This window comes from Mesocricetus auratus, unplaced genomic scaffold, assembly GCF_017639785.1.
Source record: "Mesocricetus auratus isolate SY011 unplaced genomic scaffold, BCM_Maur_2.0 Super-Scaffold_4256, whole genome shotgun sequence".
NCBI classification, from domain to species: Eukaryota; Metazoa; Chordata; class Mammalia; order Rodentia; family Cricetidae; genus Mesocricetus; species Mesocricetus auratus.
Window position 1 is genome coordinate 31,133,731 of NW_024429182.1, and position 26,739 is coordinate 31,160,469.

The following is a 26,739-nucleotide window of genomic DNA, read 5'->3' on the forward strand; positions in this document are numbered from 1 at the left end:
TTAAATGCAAAAATTGAAAATAAATTCCAGTTAATTTTGACATTGTCCAGAATCACTGTGCATCAATTTTGCTCTCCAGTCTGCCACAACTTCAATTAGTATTTGTACTAATTAATGACAGGAATAAAAGTTAAACACATTGGGGGATGGGTGGAGAGATGGCTCAGTGGTTAAAAGCAGCCATTGCTCTTGCCAAGAAACTGGGTTCTGTTTCTGGCACCCATGTGGTGGCTCACAGCTATCCATGACTCCAGTTCCAGGAGATCTGATGTCCTTACTGACCTCTATGGGTACCAGGGATGCATGTTGGGGAATTTACATGCATGTAGGCAGGCAAAACATTCCTACCCATAACATAAAATCAACAAATATAAAAAACTTTTTAAAATTAAACTTAAAACATATTTTTAGCCTAATATAATTTAAGATACCGTTTAAGTACTTTGTAGCAGTAATAATCTGGATGAACATAGAACCCTTGGATCTTAAAATAATTTGGTAAATCATTTCCTGAAATCAACAATACCAAAATATGGGTTTCCTGCTGCTTACCAATGCCAAGCAGTCTACTAAACACTTAGATACTAAGTGGTTAGTCCTGACTCCATTTACCAGAAGCAAAAAGGTTCAGGGAAGCTAGATGACACCTAAGGTCATGACTGGCTTGGGTTTCTAAGGCACTCTCCTGACCTTCCCAAGTACGTGTAGGTTCCTCAGTACAGACATGTTTTTCTTTCACAATCAGTAGTCAGAGTCCTGGCTTGCACAAACAGGTTTTTGTTTTGTTTGGTTTTGTTTTAGTTTTTTGTTTGTCTGTACTTTTTTTTTCTTCCAGATTTCCTCCCAGATACCTGGATTATTCAAATCTCTTTGAAATTTTAAAACCTTCACTGTCCTAGAAAGCGATCATTTTATTGGGTTTCATATACATTCACATTCATTACTTAGTTCAAGCTTACTAAGCCATCTGTATTCAGAAAGGAGGGTTCGCATAAAAGGCTTGTGCTCTGTTAGGTGCTGCTGCTGAAAGGCTTGTTTGTTTTGTTCTGTTGTAGGTGCATCTTGGCATTTTCTTCAGTTTTCAGCACCACAAAAAAAGTTCTAACAATGCATTTCAGTTATGTATGTGTTGATGTCTACTGACTTACATCTCATAAGTCTTTCTCTTTCCCTTTTTCTCCACTATAAGCTTTTATAATATATACATATATTATAAATAACCTTTATAGTATAAATATATACCTATTATAATATAATATAATATAAATATAGTGTGTGTATGTGTGTGTGTGTTTAAGGCTGGATACCTAATCTCCAAGCAGACAGTTAAATTTGCCAGGAAGAAACCAAGATATTAAGTGAGAGGGAATGCCTAGGTTTAGGGGATTTCAAGACTCAACAAAGGCCCCAAATTACTGACCAAAAAAGTCCCACAGCTGTTTTGCCAAACTTCACTTGCAAGAGTGTGTTAACACAAACTCATTTCTCAGACAGCACAGACAGAAGTGAGGTTCATTCCTGGGACTTAGTGTGATCTAGATCTCTCCACTATTTCATCCATGGGAGTATAAACAATGGGCTGGTATGGTGCATTTGTTCTTCTGTAATGCCCCAGTTCCAACTCTATGGCTGCATAGTCAGATCCCCTAAATAAACAATCTGCTGTATGTTCAAAGGCAGACCCTATGCCTGGAAGGAAACTTGTCAAAAAAATTTATAAAAGAAAATGAATTGATTCAGTTGAGTTCCAGTCCACACTGAAGTTCAAGGGACAGTTAATTAAGCTTTTAAATTCTCTAACTATTGATTTGTATTATTTTTATATATTGACAGAATTAACATTGTCTTAAAAGTGAAGGAAAGAAAGCCCTTGGAAGGCAAATAATTGAGCTCTGACCTTTAGTTATAACTTAGTTATCTGAAATAATAATATGCTTACAACATCAAAAGCAGTTGGGTGCATAGTGGTGGCCCATGCCTTTGATCCCAGCACCCAGGAGGCAAAGGCAGGCGGATCTCTGTTGAGTTTGAGGACAGCCTAGCATACAGAGTTCCAGGACAGCCAGGGCTACACAGTGATACCCTGTCTTGAAAAAAAAAAAGAGAGAGAGAGATACAAGAGGCAGTTTGGTGAAATTTGCTTACTTAGGGTTCCAATTTACCACATAAAGCATTTTATATCAATTTCTCATTCATCCTTCTTTCTCCCCCTTTTTTACTTTAAATTAGAAACAAGCTTGTTTTACATGTCAATCCCAGTTCCCTCTCCCTCCTCTCCTCCCCTGCCCCCCACTGATCCTTCTATCCCATCCCCTTTCTGCTCCCCAGGGAGGGTGAGGCCTTCCATGGGAGATCTTCAAAGTCTATCATATTATTTAGAGCAAGGCACAGACCCCCTCCCCCATGTGTCCAGACAGAGAGAATATCCCTTTATGTGGAGTGGGCTCTCAAAGTCCATTCATGCACCAGGGACAAATACTGACCCACTACCAGAGGGCCCATAGATTAACTAGGCCTCCAAACTGACATCCACATTCAGAGGGTCTGGAACAGTCCTATGCTGGTTCCCAGCTATCAGTATGGGGTCCATGAACTCCCCCTTGTTCAGGTCAGCTGCCTCCGTGGGTCTCTCCAGCCTGGTCTTGACCCCTTTTCTCATCATTCCTCCCTCTCTGCAACTGGATTCCAGAATTCTATACATGTATTTTTTACAAGTACAAGCCAAATGCAACATGTTCTCTTCCCAAAGTGAAAAATTTGTATTTGATGAACAAACACATAGAGCCCATAACGTAAAAATTAAGAATATAGATTATCCATACTTAGCACCTAGAATGCAAATGAATATTCATAGGAGGCATATTCCATATACAATTAATATAACATCCCAAGTATAGTATAATTTATCCTTTGTTCTATATTTTCCCTAGCAATAGATAGATCTTAGATATTGTTGCCATATCAGCCCCAAAATGATTCCTTATTTGCTTTTGTAGTTGTCTACTAATGTAGTCTGTTGTTGAGATACACCTGCACTTATTCAATCAGTTCCCTGTTAACAGATATTTGGGTTGTTTTAAATGTTTGGTCATTCTGAATGAGGGTACAATGGATAAGCTTATGTATGTGACAGTTTGCACACATGTGAAACTTCAGAAGTGGAAATGCTAGGTCATGTGTAATCTAATAGAAATTGTCAACTTATTTGCCACAGAGGCTGTGCTACTAGACTTCCCCATTGTCTGGTTCATGTAAGGAAGCACAGAGCTTCTTTGTTACATTTATACTGTCTGGAAGAAGTCACTTTCTGTGCCATCAAGGGTGCAGTGTGCAGCGAGCAGTGTGCAGCGAGCAGTGAACGGTGTGCAGTGTGCAGTGAGCATTGTGCAGTTAGCAGTGAGTGTTGCACAGTGAGCGGTGTGCAGTGAACAGCGTGCAGTGAGCAGTGTGCAGTGAGCAGCAAGAGCAAGTAGTGAGCAGTGAGCAATGAGTGGTATGCGGTGAGCAGTGAGCGGTGAGCAGTGAGTAGTGAGCAGTGAGCAGTGAGCGGTGTGCAGTGAGTAGTGAGCAGTGAGCAGTGAGTGGTGTACAGTGAGCAGTGAGTGGTATGCGGTGAGCAGTGAGTGGTGTGCAGTGAGTAGTGTGCAGTGTGCAGTGAGCAGTGTACAGTGAGCAGTGAGTGGTGTGCAGTGAGTGGTGTGCAGTGAGTGGCATGCAGTGAGCAGTGTGCAGTGAGGAGTGTGCAGTGTGCAGTGAGGAGTGTGCAGTGAGCAGTGAGTGGTGTACAGTGAGCAGTGAGTGGTATGCGGTGAGCAGTGAGCGGTGTACAGTGAGTAGTGTGCAGTGTGCAGTGAGTGATGTGCTGTGTGTAGTGTGCAGTGTGTGGTATGCAGTGAGCAGTGTGCAGTGAGGAGTGTGCAGTGAGCAGTGAGTGGTGTACAGTGAGCAGTGAGTGGTATGCGGTGAGCAGTGAGTGGTGTACAGTGAGCAGTGTGCAGTGTGCAGTGGGCAGTGTACAGTGAGCAGTGAGCGGTGTGCAGTGAGTGGTGTGCTGTGTGCAGTGAGTGGTGTACAGTGAGCAGTGAGCAGTGTGCAATGAGCAGTGTGCAGTGAGTGGTGTGCTGTATGTAGTGTGCAGTGTGTGGCATGCAGTGAGCAGTAAGCGGTGTGCAGTGAGTGGTGTGCAGTGAGCAGTGAGCGGTGTGCAGTGGTGGTGCGGTGTAGTGCAGTGTGGCATGCAGTGAGCAGTGTGGTGTACAGTGAGTAGTGTGCAGTGTGCAGTGAGGAGTGAGCGGTATGCAGTGAGCAGTGAGCGGTGTGCAGTGAGTGGTGTGCTGTGTGTAGTGTGCAGTGTGTTGCATGCAGTGAGCAGTGTTCAGTGAGCAGTGTGCGGTGAGAAGTGAGTGGTGTGCAGTGAGTGGTGTGCAGTGAGCAGTGAGCGGTGTGCGATGAGCAGAAGGCATCGCAGGGGAAGAGATGGAAAAAGGGAGCCAGTGAGGGAAATTTAGATCTCATTAGAACAACCACGATATGAATTAATCCCATCCAAACCATCCATGAGAGAGGTTAGTTTCCCACAGTAACCAAATGGCCTGACTCACTTCCCACAGAAAATCATCAATTCCTCTTCAGAACTAGTCATCAGCTCCTAAGGGTTCTATCCCATCCACAGCTTTGGAGACCAAGCTTCCAGTTTATGCCTCTCTGAGGGACAAACCATGTCCAAGTCAAACCTCATCCATTCAGAATTCACCATCTTATCTTCTCAAAGTCCCCAGGCATCATCCTAAACTCTAACATTCTAACAAATGGATTAATGGTCACTAATATTTTAAATGAATATTTACATTGCCTCTTCAGTGAGACTACATGCTCCATGAAGGCACAGAGTATTTCTTTGACTCCTTCACAATCCCCAGTAAAATGTAAAAGTGAGTCACTGAGATGTTTGCATTGGAAGTGAAAGGTTAACTTCTGAGGTTAAATGGCACTTTGCATATCTCAGCTTTGGTGTAGGCTGGGAGAGGAAGATTGACTCTTAAGACATCAAAGACTCTGTGTGTGAGTGTGTGTGTGTGTGTGTGTAGATGGAAGAAACCTTTCAGAGAAATGACATTAATCAACGTGTTGGCACATGATCCAATCCTGCCATGGGGTCTTCTGCTGGTAAGCCCATTGATTGTCCAAGGACTGCTGTAGATAGTGTGTCATTACTATAAAGATACAGATCTTCCTTTAAAAACATCAGGAGTCTGTCATTTGTTATTAGAAACAGCCACCATGCTTTGAGAGTATCTAATGGCAAGAAATTATCCAAAGATCAAAAGTTTCTTCAAGCTTAATTGCTGAGGAAATGATCAAGAGAGACAACACATTCAGAGATCCACTCCATAGTTAACAGTGAGCATGATGAACATTTTTTTTTAACTACAGATTTCCCTGCGGTTCCAGAGAAGTCTTTGGTTCTGAACTTTACTTAGTTCTAGGTTTCTCACTTCCTTTTCAGAGCCTGATGACTGAAGAGCATGCAACTTCACAATGTAATGCTAGCAGACCTGAGTGTGCCCTTGGAGCAGAGCCCTTCAGGTCCCTGTTCTCTTCCCACCCCACCCCCAGATCTCCAATTTGGATGGAAGACTTTTGAATGTTTTCTTCATATTTTCCTAAACCTAAAAAGCAAAAGAGACTGAAAGTGCTTAATAGATTTTACTTTGTTTTGTTTTGGAGACAGGGTTTTTCTGTGTAGCCCTGACTGTCCTCAAACTCACAGAGATCCACCTGACTCTGCCTCTCCAGCTTAATAGAGTTTTAAGATTAATTTTTATTTTGTGGATTTGAACGTTTTGCCTGCATGCATATATATGCACCATGTGCATTCAGTACCTAGGATCCAGGAGACGTCACTGGATTGATTGATTCCCTAGAAGGTGGTTGTGAGTGACCATGTGGTGCTATGAACTGAATCTGTGTCCCCTGCAAGAGCAACAAGTGTTCTTAACCACAGATCTCTCTCCAGTCCCTACTAGATTATTTTTAATGAATCATTTTGATCGTTTTCATCAGTCATACTCAATAACATGCTATGTAAACATAAAAGCTATGTGTGGGGGGTTAGAGAATAAAGACAGGGATGCAGGAATTGTAAGTGACTTTTTCTATTGGAGGTTAAATGAAATGGTTTAAGAAACAAATGTTTAATAAATAAAAATATTTTATTAAATTAATGCAATACAATGACAATTAGATGCAAAATAAAATTTCCAGTTATGGTGATACACAACACAAAAGTATAAAGTGCCTTTACAATACAACACCATGAGATGGTGTTAAGATTTCAAGTAAAGTGAATCAACTGTATTTGTTTTTAAAATTCACACAAACAAGACATTGCCATGAGAATCATCCCGCAAACAAATTTGTGTTAACAGGTAATAGAAGGGTTCCTTTGGGGACCAGGCTGACTTGGAACTCTATGTAGCCTAAGCTGGCCTCAACTCACAGAGATCTGCCTGCCTCTGCCTCCTGAGTGCTGGACTAGAGACTGTTTCTTCACTCTTGACATGTGACAAAACAAAGAAAGCTCTGGGCTCCTAGTCCCTTCCTCCCTCAAGAAGCCCTGATTCTCAAATCTACTGTGCTGATGAGAGCCTTCAAGGGCTCACACAGAGCTAACGGACTTTTCCTGATGCAGGTCAGGACGGCCAGTAACCCAGGAGCAATGCTGGGATTTCCAGGGACAGCCTCTAATAAGCAAATGGAACATCTGTGTTAGAGAAAAGAAGCAGAGGAGAAAGACAGTAACAACACCACTCCAGATCTGCTGCTGTCACCGAGTTTCAAATAAGGCTACCCCTGGTATTGGGTTGACTCTGTAGACCCTGGGGACTCATGGTCTCCCTTTGAACAGACACAAATAAGGAAAAAACAAACTCAGCCAGCGAGTAAGTGTTCTACAAATGGTATTTTACAGGCACAGACAGAGGACACAGTGTCTGGCCTAGACAGCATGAGAGGTACCTGGAGGGATGGGAAGGAAAACCGAGAAACGAGGCAGTACCCTTCTTGGATCTTGAAATAGGTTCTAGCAGCTGCATAAGGATCCATACATTAAATTAAAAGGGCAAAGTATACATCAAGTGCACAGTGAGCTACCATTTAGGAGTTAAAAAATAGTTACTTTAACATATATTTACATATTAACTGTCTTTGAGGAAATATAAGTGCAAAAACCAGTATCAGTTGCTTCTGGGAAGGGAGTAGCAAGGGTACGGTGATGGACTAGAGTTTTGTTTGTCTTCGGGACCATTCTGAGTCAGCTTCCTGTTCACATGTGTTTGGATTGCACGTGTGTTCATGTGCAGGAGGGTCATGTAGGTATGTGAGTGTGTGGTGCACATGTGTGTGGAGGCTTCATTTCTCAGGCACTGTCCACTTCATTTTTTTGAGACAGCAGCTCTCATAGGCCCACGCAGGCTAGGCCAGCTAGCCAACCAGAGCTAGGGATCTGCCTGTCTCTGCCCCGGTGCTGGGATCAAAAGCGTGCAGACATACCCAACTGTTTATTTTAATGTGGGTTCTGGAGGATTTTACAGCTGAGTTATCTCTCCAGTCCTCAATATTATTTGGATAGAAAAATAAAAAAGAACTTTTAAACAATACTAGATATTATGTGGAGGACATGATATTGTATGGCAAAGATAACAAATCAGGGATAAATATAATGCTAGACAAGGAACTCAAGAGTTACTTTCCAGAGTCATTTAAATATATACTCCTTATTGATGAGCATTGCTTTGAGTATTGAACATGCATAAGCATGTCTAACCAGTACTCTGGCTTACATACCTATGCTCAAGGGCCAGCACAGTATTAGAGGCATGGTGTGATATGCAATGCTACTTAATAAGCCATTTTTAAAAATCCACTTCTTAGCTGCAAATTGTATTCTAAAAGGATAGTGGCTGAAAGACAGAGATCTGATAGCTTTTGTCCCATGGGCAAGTTACTTAACTGCTCAGCTTCTTGGGCTATGAAGTGAGTATAATAGAGGTTACCATGAGGGTTGCTATGGAGATGAAATGAGATTGTTAAGTGTAGTATCAGACACTTGTAAAGCTGACACTTAAACGGAACAACTACTACCAAAGAGCCTCGAGGACTGAGAATAAAGATTACTCAAGTCAAGCAGCAAAAGCCCTATCAAACCAATCATGGGTCCTCCATGTGTCCTACTTGTACCAGTAGTTACAGAGGACACCAAGCGCCTCACAGATGCGCATGCTTCTCAGCCTATGGACAAGGTGACAAGCAGCCGTTGAGTTTGGTGACTACATTTTAACATCTATTATGGCTTTAGAATGCATCAATCACAACTACACTCCCACGACAAGCACACACAGGCTCAAAATAAATAGAAAACACTCACACTCCACCACTTGTGACTCTCTCTCTGTCTCTCATCCAGACACTGAGTGGAGGGAAAGGGCACTTCTGCAAGGACCAGATGTTAAGTCGGGGATTCTCAAGCCACTTTTCCAAGATGATTGATGGACAACTTGCTTATCGGTGTCTTCTGAAGAAATGTCCTTTGTGTCAGGCTCCCCTTCCAACACTTTCTTCGTTCTCTTTTCTTCCCAGGTTTCATCTTGAGTCCTTGGCCCTACATCCCAAGGACCTCTTCTTTCACACACCACAGACTGGCAATCCCTCCTTGATGACTGGAGTCCTCAACTCTGTTTACGTCTCCTCGAACTGCGTATCTGGAGAGGGATAATAGTATAGTGATTCCACAGGGGGCAGGGAGTGTGTGTGGGAAATGTAGGAAGATACACAAGAAAAACAAATTGGGTATTTGCTAGATCATCTAATAATGTTGCAATAAGACAGAGACAAATTCTGTGTCGCATGATGAAAAATGACTAACGGTGCTTACTTGTCTGGGGCTGCCCTGGTTTTAAAATGTAAAGTCTGAGCAAGTTAGGCTGGTTCCTCAGGGTGATTTACCAGCATAAATGGCAATGCACTCAGGGGAGTCACCTGGGTCTTCACAAGATCATTAGACCACTTTAATTGCAGTTTTGGGTTCCAACAGCATTAAAGTGAATTAGAAAACTTAATATAACTTATTTAAAATTTAGAGCAGTTGGCTGGGTGAGGGTTTTCTACTATTATAAATATAGACATTGGTAGTGGAATGACTTGAAGCACACAGGATAAGAGCAAAAGTCCATGGTAAAGCTGTGTGTTTTTACCCACGTTATCTTCTCAACTCTACTATAAAATGGAGATGATCCTCATATTTATATGAGTACTTGGGGGCAGGGTAAAGAAACGAAGTACCACATCCCACACATGCAACAGTCAACAGCTAACCACACAGCAGAATCACTTGTATAATTACACAGTCATCTAACTCAGCACTGTCCCTGGCCGCATGGCTACTGCATGTGCAGTAGCTGCAGCAGGAGCAGCAGCAGCCTAGACAGAAGCACCCACCCCTTCTTGATTCTCTTTGCATAAAGCTGCTGGCCAAGGTCCTTATTCTACAGGGCCATCCCAGAATTTCATCAGCTGAGGGAGCTGAGGCTGAGACCAAGGAGCCAGCAGTGCCCACTAACAGCCTCTTTTGGAACGAGAGGAAATCATGGCTAGTAGATTTCTCCTGTTACAATAGACTTTTTTTTTCATGTTTTGGTTTTTGCTATGTGGTTCAGCTGGCTTGCAACTCATCATCCTCCTGCCTCAGCCTCCCGAGCTCTGGAGTTGCAGGGCCATGCTTAGCTGCTTCGTCCCTCACTTGACTTCAGTTTGCCCCTCTCTTCTATTAGCTACACTTACCGTTTTGGTTTTTTGAGTTTGTGTCTTCGATGCCACACTTTTCCACATCTAAAGTTCTCACTGAATGAGAAGAAATTGATCTTTAATTCCATAGAGCACAACACTATGACCCACAGTGACTCAAGTTTCAATTCAAGGTGATTAATCCTTAATCACCAGGCTTTTAGCCCATGAACTTTCTTATTCCAGGTCCCAAACCCCAAACAATTTAGGACACATTCTCTTTCCCTCCCTCCCTCCTCCTCCCTCCCTCTCTTCTTCCCTCCGTGCCTCCTTCTGTCTCTCTGATTGTCTACTTTGTTTTCCATCTTTCCTTCAGAGATGGCCAACATCCTGAGCTACTTTATGCACTACTGAATCTCTGCCATCCACATTCTCAACCAATCCTTCCAGATTCAATTTTGGCAACAACTGCCTCCTTGTGCAAGTACAAGTCTAGTCCTAGTCCGCATGCATCACTGAAACTTAATGTTATGTCCTGGCCACCGCTCAGTTCTGGTCAGAGCCTGTTCTTTGGAAGCAGCTGGTTGTCACTCCCTCAGTTACATCACTTTACATATGCACTTGTTCTCTGAAGGGATGGAGGGGAATTCCTCTCTGAGGACTGGAGTTCCCTTCCATGTTCTACTTCCCTATTTGGCTTCAGACAAGTCCATACATCACTGGCTCTCTTGGTATACGTCTCAAAGCATTGGGGGAAATGTTTATTCTAAGTCATCTTACAACAGGAAGACATTATTTGAATGTACTCATTTTCCTAGATTTTGATCATTCTGATGGGTAAACACTGAAATAAGTATATGAAAATTATTTAAGATAGCATGTCATATTGCCTCCAGAAATCTTGCAAAAAATTCTTTGTGGTAAAGATACCAGTCTTAGAGAGAAACGTTTTCCAACTGAAGGTACCCAGAATCCAGCTCAATAGGATGTTGCATGGAATGCCTTGAATTCAACTGAAACCAAGAGGCACCAAGGGCCTCTTCAAAGTCTGTGGTTATTTGCATATAAAAAGAAACCTTACAGAAGGGTCTCCTTCAGCTTTCACTGCTACCTGCCCTACACCTCACCTATACACTGCACACAGCAGTGCTGCCCAGCCTTACTGTGAACTACTCATACCCCTCCAAAATGCAACATGGTTCAGAGCCACAGGCCCAGGTAGCAGATGCTGCAATATAGCAACATGAGCAGGACTGAAGGAAGACTTAGCTCCCTGGCTCACTGACGTCACAGCTCAAACTTACTTTGTATAACTGAAAGTGAGCCCTGAAAGTGAAATGCAGCACCCTCAAGGTCAAGGATTTTTCCAGTGACACTCTACTAGCCTGTTGGGTTAGGCAACTCCCTGCAATGTGGGGCTGCCCTTATCAAGTCAGAGTGGGCACCATCTTTGACACTGCCTACTCAGTGTCATGGCAAGAAGGCATTCATGTACTTCCCCACAGGCAGCACGGAAACCACTGCCATGAAGGAGATACCTCGTTTTCTTATGCAGAAGAAGACTATGGATGCTACAAGGAGCAACAGGAGCGGTCCCAGAAGTACCCAATGAGTCCTCTTATTTGGGAGAAATTCTGCGAGCGGTTCTGAAAAACAAAATAAAAAGATGCTCACTAAAGATAAAGTTTTGATGGGAAATAGGAGAATGATCATTCTTGAAATCTAGTTTGGCTTTAGGGCAATCTTAATTACTAAAAGTTAATGGCCAGTTAAGATCTAGAAGGACTCTGGGCTTGCACACATGAAAGAGACTGAATTCTGCTGCTGCATATTGGCTTTGAAACCTCCAAAGTCCTTTATCCAGCCTATAAAATGGAAGTGCTAGGAATTTCTTGGGAGGCTGCCTGTGACATGCTTAGCATAGTGCCACAGACAGTGACCGTAATATTAAATGGTGAGCTCAGTGAAGTGAGTTCTTTGTACACTGTTTACTACAGATGCTAACAGCCAACATGGCATGGAAGGCCCACTCTAGAACATGGGGACCACTAGGCACTGCTAAACAGCTTTGGCCTGTGGTCATAATCAGGGACCAATGCTTGTTTCTCTTCTCCCATGTTTGAAACTCTCTGGACATTATAATCATTGGCTTCGCTTGCCAGTTTCTCTGTCTAAAGGCTTGTGAAAGATGGGTCCCATGGCACAAGGATGCTTTGGGATTGCCAACTCCCATCTCTTGTCATATGTCAGTTCCTATTTGGCCCTACTATAAATCAACTGAGACCCACAATACGTAACTACACAGTCTATAAAACCTGTTCACATGTTTTATTTGCATTTCAAAATAACATTATGTTAGACCTATGAAGTATTTCTTAGAAAACAAACACAAGCTACTGACAAGAAGACAGTGTAAGTTACTCTAGGATGCCCCACAAATAAACAGCTTTTTGTCATTTTATTATTATGATGTTTGTTTGTTTTCTTTTTGAGGCAGAGTCTCTTGTAATCCATGCTGGCCTTGAATTTGCCATGCAGCTGAGGATGACCTTGAACTTCTGATTGGATTACAGGTGAGCCCTACCTACATCACCAGGCTTATCTGGTGCTGGGTACCAGCTCTTTGTAGATGGTCGGCAAGTGTTCTCCCACCAGAGCTACATCTCCAGCCTCAAGAAATAGCATTTAATGGTAGGAACCTAGTAGGCAGCTTTTATGAGAGAGTCCAATTCCAGTTAGAATATCTTCCTTGTTTTCTAAACTTGTCTGCTGTCTCTGGATCCAAGCCCACCCTGGGCTGAGTTTTCATATTAGCTGACTTTTCTCTGTAGTTTTATTTGTTTTCTCTAAACTCCTTACAGCACTACTGTTGATGTACATTGGGGGATAGTTGGAAGCAGAAGCAACTCTCCTCAGAACATCTCTGGATTTAAGTCCTCATAACGCTCAGAGCCTGACTGTCCCCACCCATCCCACCTAGTTCTGTAAGCTAACGAGTTTACAAAAAGCTGAACTTATATAGGCAAAGATATCAAACAATTTGCATACACTACAATTCATTTAATCCCTACGGTAGCCTTGCCGGGTGAGTTATAACCCTTGCAAGGAAAGTGAACTACACAGAAATCTAGTAGGTTGCCAAGAGACATGAGCCTCATGTTCTATGCACAAGACAGATTTCCTGGAGTTGAGACATCAGAGAATGCCTGGAATCCCTATACAGGGGGAAAGAATCCTTCATATGGAGAATAAGAGGAAAGGACAAGCATTTGTTCCCTACTGCAGGAACCCTGGAGAGAAAAGGGCAGCTCCCGAGTGATAAGGTTTCAAATCCTGAAGCATAAGCATTTGAATCCTTCTCCATGGTGCCTCAGGTATAAGAGTGTTTCTTACATTGCAACTGTCCCCTGTTCTGCAGGAGCACAGTGACTTTTGTCCTATTCATCTATGAATTCTCAATGCTTAACATACAGTTTGTCATGGTGAATACTCATTAAATACTTGTTGAAGCCGGGTGTTGGTGGCGCACGCCTTTAATCCCAGCACTCGGGAGGCAGAGGCAAGCGGATCTCTGTAAGTTCGAGACCAGCCTGGACTACCAAGGGAGTTCCAGGACAGCCTCCAAAGCCACAGAGAAACCCTGTCTCAAAAAAACAAAAAAACAAACAAACAAACAAAAAAACAAAAAAACTTGTTGAATGTTTATTAAGTAGCATTATGACTTGCATGCAAGAAAATAGCATACATTTAGTAAACATAATTATTGTTTATTCATTCACTCAGCCAGCTGTCACTGAAAGCCTATGATGGACAGCCATCATGCTAGGGGATAAGGGACAGAGTTAGTCAATTTACCTGGGATGATCAACTCAGCTGTGTGGTTTTCCCCTGACTGTAATCTCCAAAAAGTACAGTAGAAAGCATCATTAGCTGTTGCATTGATCCTCAGAGTGCTGGTCACATTGAAAAGCTTCTCCTCTGTCTGGGAAATGGTGACAGTAGTCTTGTCACTCAGGGACTGTTTGTCACTGTTTGTCCAGATGACTTCAGCTTCTGGGTAGCCCTCAGCCTGACATGTTAGTTCATGCTCGGACGTGACTGGATCCATGGAAATTCTGTGGTTGATTTTTCGGTATGGGGCTAGGTCATAAGCAAAAAGAGGTCAGAGCTCTCTCCCATCACAGGTGTTACAAAGAGTATCAACTTGGGCCAGTTCTTCAAGAACTATGTCTCCAGCTCAGCTATTTTGGCAGCAGGGAGTGTGTTAGTCTGACTCAGGTCTTCTGCTCAAATCTAGGCCAAGTTTGGGCTTAAGGAACACTCACATTGCTGTAATAAGCACATCGGTGGGTTTTGTTGGGTTTAGACTAAATATTCAACTAAAAAAGTAAATTATCATCTTGAAACCAAAGGTCTTTCTATTTAAATATGAACTATATCTATTTAGCCAAAGATATAAAAGCTTCATAATATATCTTCACAGAAATTTGACTCAAGGCAATTAGGATAAAACAAAACTGAAATAATGACAGGAAGTTTTGTTGCCCTTGAATCAAGAAAATGACCATGAATAAAATAGGTATAATTATGATTTCAAAACACAAAAGTAAGGGGCTTTTATGAGCACTTGAGCCCTCAGTCTTGTATTCATCATATTGAAGGACAATTAAAAATTAAACCACCAATTATGCCTATTGAATAGACATAATGACTCATGAAATAATGTCACCACAATAGGGTCTATCCCACATTGAACATGACTTAGTTTTTCTGGGAAATTAAAGGTTTAAATTTAAAAATCACTGTCAATGATAAAATGTTGGGAATGAAATATTTGCATTCTATTTTAATTTCTTCTGGGTGTTAATTGAAGGAGAATTTTGCTTCATTTAGAAGACATGGTGAACTAATGAGTGGATCCATCTACAATGGAGTAAAGCTCCACAACTTTCATCTCTGAGATGGGCACATGTGTGAAGATGCCACAAGAAAACATGAGAACTTCTGCTTACATGTTTGCTATAGTACCTGTTAAATTACTTATGTCCCACACATATCTATGGCAGTCACTGTACCTTACTGTCTGCCACAGGAAGGGGGGGTGTTGATTCATATTTACATTACTATGGATTTTTCAAATTCCCCTGTCTAGTTTTTGTTTTTGAGAAAGAGTTTCATGTAGACCAGGCTAGCCTTGAACTTGCTATGTGGTCAAAGATGACCTGTCTCTATCTCCCAAGTACTGGAATCACAGGCAAGTATGTGCCACCACACCTAATTTTAAACCAAAACTTCGTGAGTGGTTCACAAGCACTCTACCAGCTAAGCTACAGACCTTTGTCTACTTTTAATTGAACTAACTGTTATTTAAAAATGAGCTCATTCGAAAGTCTCCTTGCAGAAACGGAGGCTTGAAGATACGGCTAACAATTCAACACAAAGCAAAACAACCACTTTCTGAAGTTAAAAACTAACAGTGAGTTGGATAGGAGAAGGCTAAAATAAGCTTCAAGATTATTGAGACCATCTCATTTGTTAATGCTGAATTTCATCATAACATAACCTGATGAGGTCACAACTGGCAAGACATTACAAATATTCTTTATTCCATTTATTTCTCCTTTTAGATGTCTATTTGTGTCCATTTCAAGAACATTATCATGTATTAGATTGAACCAATTGTATGAAATCAGTGACAGTTTTCTTCTTTTGCTCTTCAAAATGAAAATTTCTTACAATATAAGCCATCAAATTGGCATCAGATTTATTATTTATAATCACATACAAGCTTATAAAGCTTTACAGAAAGGGTAAACAAACAAGTATTGTTTTGTTTGTTTCAAAACCTCTGGTTTAAATCTAGAACACTCTGCTACCTATTTGCTGACCAAAACCAAAAAATTCAAGTTAGTTTTAAGCTGTTCTAAGCTTGATACTTACTCCAGAAATAAAAGACAGACTACAAAGCATAGCAAGGGAATAGATTTTAGAAACAGACTAGTTAGGTTTAGAATCTGGTTTTATAATTTTAGCTGGGTAGAATTTGGGAAAACTTTTAAAAACCTTAAAATGGGAATAATAATGCTACATATCATTGAATCTAAGGTGCCGGCTATTGAAAGACACATTCAGATAGTAAAGAGGAAAAAGCAGCATGGCCATGATCAAGTGCTTCCCCCACAGAGTCATGTTAAAGATTAAGTGAATTCATATAAGCACAGAGTGTAGTGCATGGATTAGGAGTTGCATAAGTGTTAACTATAACAATTCTCCTGCTGTCACGAGTCAGATTGGGAGGACCTGGAGCAGAGCTGTTTCTCCCCTTTCCATCACTGCTTTAGTAGGTCTTAAGAAAGTTCTCATAGCTCATGACAAACAGTGTAGGAAATAAAATTTCCCATATTCAAACCTGTTCATATAGCAAGCATTTCAAGATGATCATTTTTGAAACAACCATTTCTTCCTTTAACAAATGTTTTTTTTTTTCTTTTCTTATTGCACTGGAACATCACTACATGCCAAGGCCTAGGGGTACAACAACGAATAAAACAGACCCAAACCCCTGACCCTGCAGTTTGTGTTCAAGAAGAAGGAACAAGACAATAAACATGATATTCTGAGGCATGTTAGCTAGGGATAGATGACAAAGCCAGAGGATTTGCTGAGCCATGACAATCCTTAATCATTTGATTAAGGTGTTTCCTACAGCTGCTTAATATCATTTAAGGTCCCAGAAATATTAAATGGACATTTCTTTTTTTCTGATATTAAGTTCAGTGACTAAAGCTAAGGATTTCAATTGAAAGCCAGATGTTTGAGGGTCTTCTGTAACCTTTTGAAAGTATAATAGCACCCAAAGAGATAATGATAATTGAGGTAATACAAAACTTCCAGATTTCAGTTTTGAAATGCTTCACCTTTAAAATCCCATGGTGGATTAACTCCCTCCTGGGAAGCTGTATTACCACACACTTACAGAAGGGAAGAGGAGAGGGGCAGCATTACTGTGAAATCATTTGCATAGGAGATGACTCAGGAGTTCTACTTCCTCTGCAAGCAAAGCTCCTATGTGCTAGCCACCAATGTGCTAGGGATTGAACCCAGGGTCCTACACATTCTGGGCAAGTATTCTACCACTGAGCTATGTCCTCAGTCCAGTTCCCATTGTTTGTTTGTTTATTTATTTATTTATTTATTTATTTATTTAATTGAGAAAGGATCCTGCCAAGTTGCCCAGGCTGCTCTTGAACATGATATATATTTATCCCAGACAAGACGCCAAATTTGTAATTATCCTTCCTCAGCCTCCCAAATAGCGGGGATTACAGATTTGAGCCACAACACATGCCAAGGCCAAGGTTCGGATCCTTCATCTAGTTCAGCTGAGCTCTGAAACCACTGATTGCATGCAAATGACAAGATGAATTGGCAGTAGAACGCCAATGTAGTAATGTCTAGAAGAAAACAAGAAGACCTTCAAGTCTGCTTGGCCATCAGCTTTGCCCCATCAGAGATCCCTCCATGGAGAAGCCGGCAGTTCCAGAAGGTTGCCTTTTGCCTCAGAGATATTATTGAGCAGATAATCTAGAATACATTCTTCCTCACCACAAAATCAGCTACTCCCGAGAAGCCATGGGAGACCTCTGGACACAGGCTTAAACTCCATTTCCTTCTTCTCTCCCCTATCCCAGGTTCAGCAACCTTGACTGTTCACAGCCTTTGGGCTTCCTAATTTCCTTAAATGCCTTGAAACAAAATAGATACCTCATATTTGCTGATGTACTAACACATGAACAATCACATCCCTTCTTTCATGAAGGTCACAAATGAAAAATCATAAGTAAAAGACAATGGATATAAAGCTTAAAAGACAAGTGATATTTTCACAACAATGGTAGCATCAGAGACCCTGGAATGTACCATCAAATGGGCATAGTTTTCCTATCTCTACATAGTTTTCTAGGTAATAGTTATCTTGATCCCTTATGAGAAATGTGAACTTTTCCTATTTATAATATACTGACCTTCACACTAGTTTAGGAATAAAAAGATCAAAGGAGATTATCTAATTATAGCTGAATATTTAGAAACTTATTATGAAAACAAAAAGAAGCAGACGGATCATCTAAGCCTGGAGAAAACAGAAGTCAGCTCACTATCAATCAGGGAGAAGTTTCAGCGGACCATGGAAGGGGGTTCCAAATTAGAGGGACACCACTTTGGGAAGTATATGAAGCAAGGAGCCTTGGGGGATTTCTGGTTCTGGCAGGCATTTGGATCATCTGTGTGCATGCCTGGGATGGGTGCAGCTCTCAGGTCTATGAAAGCCAACAGTGAAAGCAGGGGTGGTTAGTAAGGTATTTCCCTTCCCTCTGCTAGTTCTGGTCCCAAACCTTGAACTCAAGTGACCTGATGACATTTTTTTGTGGGTCCTTATCCAGGAACTTACACTAGTAGTTCCTCCTCAACACTCCCAAGTAACACTAATACAAGCCCAGAGCAAATGTGTAGCATTTGTGAAACGATGGCATCTTCTATACTTAACATCATTTTGCATCCTTTGTAGATTGACCTTGTCTTTTTGAATGTGAACCTTACAGTAGGTTATATGTATGTATGTATATACATATGTATTGGGTTTTGTATGGAGATACTCAAAGAAAGAAAAATGTGCTAACACCGATAGAATTTTTAAAAATCCAATAAAAAGGCTCTGGAGGGATATACAAATAGTATATGCATGCCATGGATGATGGTGCTGAAGGGAGTGGGCATTTTTATGATTCCTTTCAATGATATCGGAATTAGATATGTATATATATATATATATATATATATATATTGTGATAATAAGAAGCAAACGCCTGGCATTTAATCTTTGATATCTTACAGAACTGCAGAGCACAGCTGTGTATTATCTGGTACTGGATCTCAAGTTACTGTCAAACACAGGCGCTGAGAGTATTCATTGGTGGAGTGTCTGAATGAATGAATGAAGGAACGAACGAACAGGCTGTTATTTTTCTGTGAAAGGTAGGTGAGGACTTCCAACAATGAAAAGCTCTCAACATTACAGAGGTGTCTTAAATACAGGTCAAGGCTTCCTATCGGGAGGAATTCTCACCATTGACTTGCAGTGTAATCCGCTTGTAGTCTGCTCCGCCATAGCTGATCATACAACCGTAAACACCCGCATCCTGCAGTTTCACGTTTGTGATCTGGAGCCCAGCATTTCCCTTTAAAATCTGTTCCTTTGGCAACCAGGCTCTCCCCCTGAAGCTGCTGTGTTGATGCTTCAGGTCTACCTTTCCATCTACAAATTGAATAACTGGATTGTCGTTCTTTTCCCAGTAGACAACTAATGAAAGCAGGTCCAGCTGGTGTTTTACTGGGAATCTGCATTCAATTGTGACGTTGCTGCCATACTCTACCTCATACAGTTCCTTGGGAGCCGTGATGGTAAATGCTGAAAAGAAAGACCAGCCTTCAGAAGACAGAAAAGTCCTCCAAGCACACTTGAAAAATGGGTAAAAGGTTACAATCACTTTATGGTTACAATGACTTTATCTGGTGAATCATATGAATACTAAAATTCTTCTTGAAAATATCTTCATTGGGAAGAACACAAGCAAATGAGTATATTCCCAGTCTTGTTTAAAAGAAACCAATAAATAAAAGTGTACTACCAGTGGGCCATTTTCCCAGGAATTTTCAGTAGTTTTTAATGGGAAATGGATAATGTTTTTGTTTTGTATTACTTGTATTTTCAGGTTCATTCCTCCCTGTTTTTGCTTGCTTGCTTTTGTTTGTTTCTAGTGCTGGGATATTGAATCCAGAACTTTGCTCATGCCAGGCAAGCGTCCCACTACTAAATTATACCTATAGCTCCTGTATTTCCCTTCATCTTTACAATGACACAAGTAACTTGTTTATGAAGAAGGAAAACTGTCATGTGCTTTTAATGAACAAAGTACACTCTTTTAAATTATTGTAGGGGCTTGGGTGATCACCCAGTAAGTAAACTACTTGCTGTGCAACATGAGAACCTAAGTTCAAATCCCGGAACCTATGTAAAAACCAGCTACAGCAGCATGTGCCTGTGATTTCAACCTCAGTTCTCCCACAGTGGGATGGGAGGAAGGGACAGGAGAATCCCCAGAGGGTTTGGGGCCAGCTGCCTGCAGCACTCAGCAATGAACAACAAATAAGAGGACTTGTCTCAAACGAGCTAGAAGTGAGCATCAACATTCAAGGTTGTCCTTTGACCTCCATATGTGTGCCTGACAAATGCATGTGTGCATGCCCATGTGCGCAAATGCACACATACATACACACACAAACACACACACACACTTCATATGGACACACACAAATTATTTCAACTTTTAACTCAGGGTTAGAATATTGAAAATACAGAACCCACTGAAAAGATTTGGTGGCTTACCATTTAGCAAGTGACAGCAGACTGTAAAGATGGTAACAATGACAAATATAGTCATGTTTCTTGACTTATCTAGTAATGGGAAACACAGAAAGAGTATTGCTTAATTCAAATAGCCGAACAATGAGGCACCAGTAGAAGATTTGTCCTTCTCATACGTAAATAACTGCTAAGAGCCAGTATGGAAAGCACAGACAGGCCAGCTGTAACTGAAGCAGTTTTGATTTCTAAGTGTGGAAACACAGCTGCAAAGTTGAAAGGTCAATACTTTCCATTTTGTAACTCAAGGTTATACAGAACCAGGTGAAAAGAAATTAGTATGATGAGATGAGCATCTTTATAATGAGCTGTAACTCCTTCCCCAGTTGATAATGTACATTCAGAATAAGCCAAGGGAAAAGTACCTTCCCAACTCCTCCAGCTGCACCACTCGCTATTCAACATCTGTAAAACCTGCCTTAGGCAAAGCTTCACAGCAAAGAAAATCTGATTCTCACTTTCACTTTTCAGTATTTCCTCCCCCTTAAAATCTCCCCTCTGCTTCTCACCTACTCCAGATTATAATCCTTTTCCCCAGTAAAGGGAGTAAGTATACCAATAACAGGAGTGGGAAGAGAGGAGAATTAGATTTGGCCCATTTACTAAGGTCTGTGTGCCTCAGGACCACTCTCTGAGATGTAGCTGTCTAGACCCTAGTTTCCATTCTGCTGACATTTTCCTAATTCACCCAGTAAACACTGAATATCTCTTCTTGATTCTGGCACTGTTTGGGGCATTGGTGGGGCAGTGAGAGGAAACTGAAGCCGTCCTGCCTTGGAACTGTTGTCCGAAGAGGGTGGTCAAAGAAAGTTAGTACTACACCCCAGCCAGTCTGTTCATCAACATTTCCTCTCCTGTGTCACTCACATTTAAACATTCACAGCAAAGTCAGTTTCCCTGCCAGCATCTCCCTGACCTCTGTGTCTATACACAATCCATTTGACAAGCGTATACAGCAGAAGACTAGGGCCGCTGGCATTCACTCTCTAAAACTTAGTAAGGAAACTATATGTGGGTCAAGAGGAAAACGAACGAGAGCCCCACAGAGTTCAAAGAACAATAAATACAAACATAGGAAAGGATGCTCTTTCTAAGAATGTATACTCAAGATTTATGATAACATTTCTGACCTTTTGCTCTACCAAAATTATAGCTTCCTCAAAGTTAGTGAAATACAGGCAGACAGTATTTCTTGACTTTCATTGGTAAGGGTATGAAATTGTATAGCTTTTTAAAGATCAGCTTGGCAATCTCTGTTAAAACTTTAACTGTGTATACCATGTGGCCTCTTTATTCCCAACTTAGAAATACTCCATAGGGGGAAAAATAAACACAAATATAACAGAGGTGACATGGCTAACAATAGACCCAGATTTGAAAACCCCATGTGGTCTGACAAAATAAAACTGTATATACTCAAAATACCATGAGGGACAGAATTTAGTACTTACATAGGGAATGAGTTTACGAAGATGTAGGAAGGAACTTGGAGGGTAGTGTATAAAGTAAAACTATACTTGTGGTTTATAACAACCCTGACCATGATGGTCTGTAGTGAGATGTGACTTTTGCAGGAAGCACAGGTAAGTTCTCACCCATTTATACTTTGTTAAAGAAAGATAGAAAAAGAGAGATGGAATTATGAATGGTTTCTTCCTTTTTTATGTGTGTGTCCGATTTTCAAATGAGTAAATAAACAAAGTTTTGCTTTTATTACTAAAGAAAAACTTAATGCTTTTTCACCTTCTGAGTATTTGACAGACAAAGTGACTCCATGGGAAGGCCCCTAGAAATGGAGTCTAGAAATCTTCACTGAGGTAGAGTGATCACGTGAATTTATTTTTATGTTTTGTTGCCACTGTTATAAAAAGAAACAATGTAAGTGCACAACACACTGTTATAAAAAGAAACAATGTAAGTGCACAACACACACTCTCCTTCAGGGAGCATTTGGTAATATTGGAACATACTTGGTTGCCAAAGTTTGCTTGGGAAGGAGAGTCACTACTGATTCGATAAAATAGAGGCTTGTATGCTGCCAAGACCTCTCCCAAGGCATAGGATAGCACCTGATGGCAGAGACAGAGATGCCCACAGTGCCACGCATGTCAAGATGGAGAAACGATGGCCGCTGAACAAGTCTGTAAATAGTTAGCCTTTTTCCTCTGAAGAGATAGTTTCCCTCTGCATGTTTAGGGTTTATTTATTTCTCATGGTATGAGTGTTTTACCTGCTTGTATGTATGTGTACCTGGTGGCAGCAGAGACCAAAAGAGTTCAGCAGATTCTCTGAAGTGGCAGTTACAGATAACCGTGGGTCCCCCGGCTAGCGCAGAAAGTGCTTTAAACCTTTGAACCATTTCTCTAGCCCAAGTTCTTCAATACATTTAATATCCACCTTTTAAAGTTTAAGATTGGGACATAAGTCTTGTATTTAATGGGCCATTAATATTTTACTCCTTTATTGAGGGGTGTTGGGTTTATTTTGCCCTTTTTTCAAAATCATAAGTATTTGTGTATTTAGCCAGTGTTTGGTGAGTACATATTGTGTGCCAGGTTCAAAGTTAGGCCTGGAAGGTAGAGTTCCCTAAAGAGAATTTGCTGACCAACGGAGAAAAAGTACTTTCCCAATTCATGACACATTGTGAAAATTGGTACCATTGCATTTTTACCCAGTGCTGACATTTTAAAACTTTTTTCTAATTCAATTTTTGAAAAATGCAACTTGAATTTTTTTAAATAAACATTTAGTCCTTGATAATTATCTGATTAGATTATTTTGTCTGTTAAGGTCATTGGCTTCTTATTGGCTATTATGAACCCTTGATATTAGAAAAGGGCAGAGGCAGCAGCGTCTGAGAGACTGAGGCAGGAGGATCTTGAGTTTGAGGTCAGCCTGGGTTACATAGTGAAATTCTGTCTTTAAAAAAGGGGGGGCATTTGTCAAAAGAGCAAAGTAAAGTAGCTCATTATCCTCTTGCTAATATTAGACACATATTTAAAATCTTTCTCTCCAGTCATCTGCCCAAGGAGATAAGATGTGATGACACAGGAGTTATGGCAATGAGACTATAGGAAAAATGTCCAAACCAAGTATTGGAGAGTCATCTGATATCTGTTGAAGGACTACAGGACTATGCCTGATTTTGTCAATATTGACGGTAGACTCTGTTGGAACACTTATCCATTAATTATGAGTCTGCTTTAAGAGCTTAGTGTGGTAAAGGTTTACTGAACGGCTATGGATTAGGTCCGACATTCACCTTATTCAGTATCATACCCTCTCCTCCCTGGCTCTCAGAGTGCAGCCCTGGGGAGTGTGAGAGAAAAAGAGGAAGTCCAGGGACCACGTCTGTGACCTCTGCACCTGCTCTGCTTAGTGGGTCTAAGAGCACAGGATCATCTTCCTGAGGCAAGAACTGTGACTTTTCATGAATTCCCAGCCGAGAGCAGAGACAGAGCAATGAAGTACAGGCTGGGGAAGTAGAGATGGCTCCTTCAAGATGGGGAAATAGGTTTGTCCCCGGGGAAGTCCAGAACAACACATGGACACCACTCTTCCCACGAGGGCAGGAGGGGAGCAGATACAAGCTTCCTTTCTCAAAAGTAAGAGTGAGGGCTTACCAAATTTTCAAATTCTATTAAATGGTCCTAAAACCTGTGTCCAAACTCCTCCCCACTCGGTCCCACCGCAAAGTGGTAACTATCTATGCTGTTCTGATGGAAAAGGCTAATATTTTCAGAGTAGAAAGTTCTCCCTAAGTACTGACAGTCATTGTCATTGTCAGCCGCATGCACTTTCTGGGATGGAGCTTCGGCTTTATTTTTTTATTCCATACAAAGGTCTTTCAGATACCCAGACATAACTAGGTAGCTATAAGAGTTTATCTGAATAAAATGCCCAGCCGTGTTCCAGGCAGTTGCACATGGTATATGATCAGTGAACAACTGGGCTAGTAACCTGTTAAAATTAATCTGTGCACCCATCAATGAGAGAGCGATGTCCTTTAGTTATCCAGCACAATGGGATACAAAAAAGCAAAAACTCCAAACTGGCTATTTAATTCATAGGAAAACATAGCAATCATTTATTCAGATTAAAAATAAAAAAGATAGAACACTGTACTTTTACTTCTTATGACAACCCCAAGCTAAACTTTGACAGAGCCAAAGTCAATGTGCCTAAGAAACGTCTTGGCAGTTTTATGTTGAGTTCTTCTGCTCAGCTTCCAGGACTCCTTTAGGGGACCTCAGGAGATGGTTCAAGTGGGACAACTTACTTACCCAGTCATCGCTAGTTAGCAAAGTCGCGCTAGGACCCATCCTTCTCACCCAGCTGCCTACCCCAAGACCACTACCACACTGCCAGTGGCACACAAACCTGGCTTTAACGCTAACAGTGCCTTATCACCAGACAAGTTGCCGATTCTGAGGTCTAACTGTGCCCGGCAACCGGTTCTGCTGTTAACCCATCTTATTTCCTTGTTGCCTTTTTCTCTCTCCATCCTTACAGGCTCTAGGACTCTGGCTCTAATTTGCCCTGCAAGCTGCCGGTCCCGGAACTCCGCGAGAAGACGCTCCCTACCTGTAGGCAGGAGACTGGCGGCGACACGAAGGTGCAGCCTGGCTTGTGGCAGGAAGCCAGCGAGTCCCCAGCTTTATAGCCGAGGCCCGCCCTCTTGTGTGGAAACCCTGCCCACGTCCGCTCTGAAACCGAATCGCCTGTCTCACTGGATTTTGTGCTCAATTTAGGATAAAATACTGAGTTTATAGGGAAACAAAGCTAGGATCTGGCGTGGTGACTCACGCCTTTAATCCCAGTACTCCGGAGACAGAGGCAGGTGGATATCTACGAATTGGAGGTCAGCCCGAGCTATGTAGTGAGCTCCAGGACAACCAGGGCTACAAGAGACCCTGACGTGAAAAAGAAAAGCAAACAAAACGAAACTAAAAGTGAAAGTGAAACTTTAGTTAGCTTTCTTGTAAAACAGGTTTCTTAAAAGAACCAGTTCTGAGTAAACACAGAGGTGTTCTTTGGGTGGGGGGTAGGGGGTAGGGGTGGGGGGAAGGGTGCCTGTGAAGGCCAGAGGTCCACATCTGTTGCCTTCCTCTATAGCTCCTCACCTTCTTTTTTGAAAGAGGGTCTCTGACCCAACTTCGAGTTTGCAGCTGGCTAGACCGACCCTCCAGTGTGCTCCAGGGATTCCCCCCCCCCGCCCCCGGGGCCCTCCCCTGGGTGCTGGGGACCCAAATTTAAATCTTCCATGCCTGAGCAGTAAGTGCTTTAAAAAACAAAACATCTCAAGTCATAAGATCTCAGACTTCAATTTTCTCTTCAGAATCCAGACACCTTAATAAATTACTGTCCGAGCCCTCACCTCTTTCAAGCCCTTTCTGGATATGCGATCGTCTTGATGTAACTTTACATATAGAGCTATGCAACATAAAGAGTTCACAGACAAACGACTTGGGCTTTAATTCTAGAAAGGAGGTGTGTCTATGTAATAGGAAACATATTTTTAAATCGTGGATTTGGTCACTTCCTCAAAGTTCCTCGACATAATGAAACTTGAGTCGCCTTGCCATTCAAGAACTTCCCATCTCAAACCGTGCCCTTTCTGAATGCTGTGGATCTACTATACTGTACTGTCACTCTCAGGATCCAGGTGGGGGAAGTCTATTCTAGATGAACTTGAGAAAGCCCTTCTGGGAACTGCAAGTGTGGGCTTTTTCCAAGGAGAAGCCTTGGGAACTCCACAGCGTGTTGTGATATCATTTAAGCATCTCACCGTTAGACCTCAAGAACCTTCTTCATTCTTCGCTTTTCCGGCTTATTAACTACACTGCAATTCTCAAGTAGTGCGCTGAGTGAATGCGGGGTGACTTGGGCACAATGGAATTTTCACCTTCTCAGAGCATCTCTGTTCTTTGAAGACGATGGAGATGATACTGCATTAAGGATCTATAGAGAATGTGGGATTCTCAATATCATTCAAAAATTGGAATAGACTTGGAAGCCTCAGCTGAGCTATCCCCTCTTCCAAATGCCTTTTGAACCTCATTAGTGGAATAAAGTAGTTTTCCCAACTTCAGTGACTGGCTGAAAATAAAATATAGACTTTATATGTAGAAGTCTAATTTAAACACGTATGTGTGTATGTACACATGCACAGACAAACACATTTCTAGTTAATATTTCTTTTCTCTAAAAAATGATAGCCAAGTCCCAGGAAATATTTATGATATGTTAGTGTGGTCATATAAAAATTCAGATCTATAAAAATTCACTTGAGAGACTCACTGTGTAGCTGGGTTCTCTTGGTTAATAAATTATTTGAACAGTGAGGATTAAGTCGTAGTCCCTTAGTAATTCCTATGATGTAAATTATTTTTAAAACTGAAGGGGCAGGTGTTTTGTTTTACAAGTTTTGCTTAAGGTCTATATGAATAGTCAGCAGCAAAGGTAACTGAAACTGTCCC

At 41.5% G+C, this 26,739-nt stretch overlaps 1 protein-coding gene across 3 annotated transcripts; it reads right to left on the reverse strand.

Annotated features, from left to right (window-relative positions):
* Positions 1-6,193: 6,193 nt before the first annotated feature.
* Positions 6,194-25,116, reverse strand: Cd274 (CD274 molecule). 3 transcript variants are annotated; one of them, XM_005063709.4, is made up of 7 exons: positions 24,845-25,115; positions 20,225-20,293; positions 18,905-19,246; positions 13,636-13,920; positions 11,319-11,426; positions 9,838-9,897; positions 6,194-8,759 (listed from the first exon to the last, which is right to left on the reverse strand). In XM_005063709.4, exons 2-7 carry the CDS (start codon positions 20,277-20,279, stop codon positions 8,737-8,739), a joined length of 873 nt encoding a protein of 290 aa, XP_005063766.1. In that variant the 5' UTR covers positions 20,280-20,293; positions 24,845-25,115; the 3' UTR covers positions 6,194-8,736. The 3 variants fall into 3 exon arrangements, with proteins under 3 accessions (XP_005063766.1, XP_021080847.1, XP_021080852.1); XM_021225188.2 differs by lacking the exon at positions 24,845-25,115 and adding an exon at positions 22,004-22,121; XM_021225193.2 differs by lacking the exon at positions 18,905-19,246 and having other exon boundaries at positions 24,845-25,116.
* Positions 25,117-26,739: the final 1,623 nt, after the last annotated feature.

Excerpts from the sequence above, each read along its gene's own strand:
- Cd274 (XM_005063709.4), bottom strand. The coding sequence starts at position 20,279 with ATGACTATATTTGTCATTGTTACCATCTTTACAGTCTGCTGTCACTTG. Across the intron at positions 13,921-18,904 it reads GATTACACTGCAAGTCAATG|CCCCATACCGAAAAATCAAC; the intron begins GTGAGAATTCCT and ends CTTATGACCTAG. Across the intron at positions 9,898-11,318 it reads CTTCTGCATAAGAAAACGAG|TGAGAACTTTAGATGTGGAA; the intron begins GTATCTCCTTCA and ends CTTCTCATTCAG.